Source organism: Arachis ipaensis, chromosome B08 (genome assembly GCF_000816755.2).
Source record: "Arachis ipaensis cultivar K30076 chromosome B08, Araip1.1, whole genome shotgun sequence".
Classification (NCBI taxonomy): domain Eukaryota; kingdom Viridiplantae; phylum Streptophyta; class Magnoliopsida; order Fabales; family Fabaceae; genus Arachis; species Arachis ipaensis.
In genome coordinates, this window is record NC_029792.2 from 799,069 (window position 1) to 802,681 (window position 3,613).

General features: G+C 38.3%; 1 protein-coding gene across 1 annotated transcript; it reads left to right on the top strand.

Moving 5' to 3' along the window:
* Positions 160-1,557, top strand: LOC107613978 (clavaminate synthase-like protein At3g21360). Its single transcript, XM_016316187.2, has 2 exons — positions 160-833; positions 1,045-1,557. The coding sequence occupies exons 1-2, from the start codon at positions 211-213 to the stop codon at positions 1,382-1,384; spliced, it is 963 nt and encodes a 320-aa protein (XP_016171673.1). The 5' UTR covers positions 160-210; the 3' UTR covers positions 1,385-1,557.

Sequence of the window (3,613 nt, forward strand, 5' to 3'; positions counted from 1 at the left end):
TTGTATACACACCAAAAAATATTTAAAATTTTAAGTGATGTGACAGGTAAAGATAAACAACTTTGGCAGTCAATATCATACACCTACCGTAACTAAAGTTAGTAGTGAGTCAAGTTAATTAATTAATTAAACAAGTTGGGAAACACTTTAATTACCCATTCATCAACTAATATTTTTTACTAAAAAAAAGATTAACGAAGAAAGCGAAGGATGAGGTTTTCAGAGGGATTGGTGGTGGAAATTGAGGTTCCACAGCAGAGGAACCTTCACGGCGGAGCTCGATTCCCAGCCGTCGTGACTCCTTCTTCTTCTCCTTCTCCATCTCCGCAGCAACTCATAGAATCTCATAAACAGTTGCTGGATTCGCTTCTTGCGGAATCTGGTGCTCTGCTTCTGAGGGGATTCCAGCTGAACACCCCCTCCGACTTCAACGACGTCGTTGAGGCCTTCGGCTACGACGAATTCCGCCTGGCGAGTATCTCCGCACCACGCTCCAAAGTTGTAGGGCGTGTGTACACCGCCAATGAGTCCCCGCCGGAGCAGAACATCGCTTTCCACCACGAGATGGCCCTGGTTCCTGAGTTTCCTTCCAAACTGTTCTTCTTCTGTGAAGTAGAGCCTCAGCCTGGAAGTGGCGGCGAGACTCCAATAGTTCTGAGTAACCTTGTGTACGAAAAGATGAAGAAGGCGCAGCCTGAGTTCGTTGAGCGGTTAGAGAAGCATGGCTTGTTGTACACAAGGTTCTTAGGTGACGACGACGACACTTCTTCTCCAATTGGCCGTGGCTGGAAGTCAAACTTCAACACCACAGACAAAACCCTAGCCCAACAGAGGTAATTACTAATTAACTAGTTTCACTGTTAAACCACTTTTTTAACTTAGCCCGTGACAACAATAAAAACGTTTCACACAATGTGTATTCTGTTGGGTTAAATTTGTGAGCCATAAGACGTTTTTATTGTTGTAGGTTAAGGTAGAAGAGTGGTTTAATATTCACAGTTTTCACTAATTCAGTCATTCAAAATTGAAATTGGAAAAATGCAGGGCGAATGAAATGGGGATGAAGTTGGAATGGTTGGAGGAGGGAGGAGCGAAGATGATAATAGGGCCAGTGGAAGGTGTGAGGTATGATGAGAGGAGGGAATGCAAGGTGTGGTTCCATACTATGGTGGGATGGGATGATCCATCAAAGCCTGTGACCTTCGGTGATGGGCAGCCACTACCGGACGGTGCGGTGAGTGATTGCCTGAGAATAATGGAGGAGGAATGTGTTGCGATTCCATGGAAGAAAGGTGATGTTCTCATCATTGATAACTTGGCTGTTCTTCATGCTCGAAGACCATGCAATACACCCCGCAGGGTTCTTGCTTCACTAGCTTCTTAATAAGTACTCTGCATGAATTATTCCACTTCATTAATAACATTATTATGTTCCCCTTATATTACAGTGTATGTATTTCACAATAAGCTTATTTAATTACCAAGAATGAATTCCTATGTTTTGTTTGCCTCCCTTTGATGTAACTTTTTGTCTTGGATTGTTATATGCTTTGGAAACTTGTGAGGTCTTAAGTATCGGAAAACTCAAGACAAGCACCATCAAGTGTTTGAAAGTGTAGGAGATTATTAAAGAGTTTTCACTCGTTTGGAATTGGAAGGGTCTGCATTTAACCAAAAACTGTACTAAATTAATATGGCAGCTACTCAAATGAAGATGCAAAAAACATCTTTTTATGAAGATACTTTGTATAAAAGTGTGATTTATTAATTTGGCCACATTTCAAATAAAAACAACACTTTTATAACATATCAAAATCTAACCCTACAATCTATCATCTAAGGATCAAAAAGAAAAATCATCACATGAAGACAATTATAATATCTTCATGGGAGTACCCACCAATTAATATATACGCTTTTAGTAAAATAAAGTGAATATTCACCTAAAATTAATAATTAAAAATTTGAAAAAGCTCTGCATCCATGAATTTTTTACATGGTTGTTAATCAAGTAATTTCCTCCACACACGCGTCCCCCACCCTCACTCGTTTGTGATACACGCGCTACATATAACGTGCTGCAATCTAAAGTTTTACTCAACGTAAACCTTCTGCTGCAACGTAAACCTTTTTCTTCTTCTTCTTCTTCTTTTCACGCTCGTTTACGCACGGAGCGTCTTCTTCTTCACCTTCTTCTTTGTGTTCCTCCTTCTCCTCCTTTTTTGCGTTCCTTTTTCTTCACGTGTTTTCTCTTTATCGTCATTCTTTTGTTGTTGTTGCTGCTGTATTTTTTTGTCTTTTCATCCTTCTCTCTGGTGAAGAAGCAGTAGAAGATGAGGAAGAAGAGTTTTGAATAGTGCAAAATGAACCGAACACAATACTCATGGTGAATCGAACACAGTACTCATGGTAAACCAAACACAATACAATTGTATAGTACTGAGTGAACGAAACATAATCCATTATATAAAATCAAATTCAAACAGCTTTCTGTAGAATGAACCGAACACAGTACTCATGGTGAAACAATTGTATAGTACTGAGTGAACGAAATATAATCCATTATATAAAATCAAATTCAAATAACTCTGCCTACAATTTACATATTATCAATTCAATTCAACTCAATTCAGTTCACCATGAGTACTATGTTCGGTTCACCATGAGTACTGTGTTTGGTTCATTCTGCACTATTTAAAACTCTTCTTCCTCACCTTCTACTTCTTCACCAGAGAGAAAGAGAAAAAAAACAAAAAAATACAGCAACAACAACAACAAAAGAATGACGATAAGGAGAAAACACGTGAAGAAGAAGGAACGCGAAAAAGGAGGAGAATAAGGAGAAAAAGGAACGCGAAGAAGAAGGCAAAGAAGAAGCGCGAGAGAAGATGAAGAAGCGTGAGGGAGATTCATTCTGCACTATTCAAAACTCTTCTTCCTCACCTTCTACTGCTTCTTCACCAGAGAGAGAAGGAGGAAAAGACAAAAAAATACAGCAGTAACAATAACAAAAGAATGACGATAAGGAAAAACATGTGAAGAAGAAGGAATGCAAAAAAGGAGGAGAAGGAGGAACACGAAGAAGAAGGTGAAGAAGAAGACGCTCCATGCGTAAACGAGCGTGAAAAGAAGAAGAAGAAGCGCGGGAGAAAAAGAAGAAGCATGGGGGAGAAGAAACGTTGGGTAAGAGCGGTTTCGTGTGTGTTGGGCGCGTGTATTTCACGTTTCATTTAATGGTATTTGATTTTTTTTTTGTTGGGCCAACTTGATTACATGGTTTTTTTTGGTGACTGAATATAACACAAAGAAAAAACACCTAAGAGAAAGAGTAGCACTCCTCTCTAATAATAATGTCTAAATTATTAGGGAAAATCAGGCATATATACTCAATATGACCATAAATAATCTAGTAATACTTAAATCTACCAACAAAATTTTATATGTTGGTTTACTGTGAAGTAAGAAAATACCAAAATCAGCTCAAAATGAAGAACAATTAACCCGTGCCATGCCATACACGTGATAAGATTAAAGTTGTTATTTAAACTTGTATTAACCCATGCATGGTACGTGATAAGATTAAAATTATAATTTTAAATTATTTTGTTAAGAT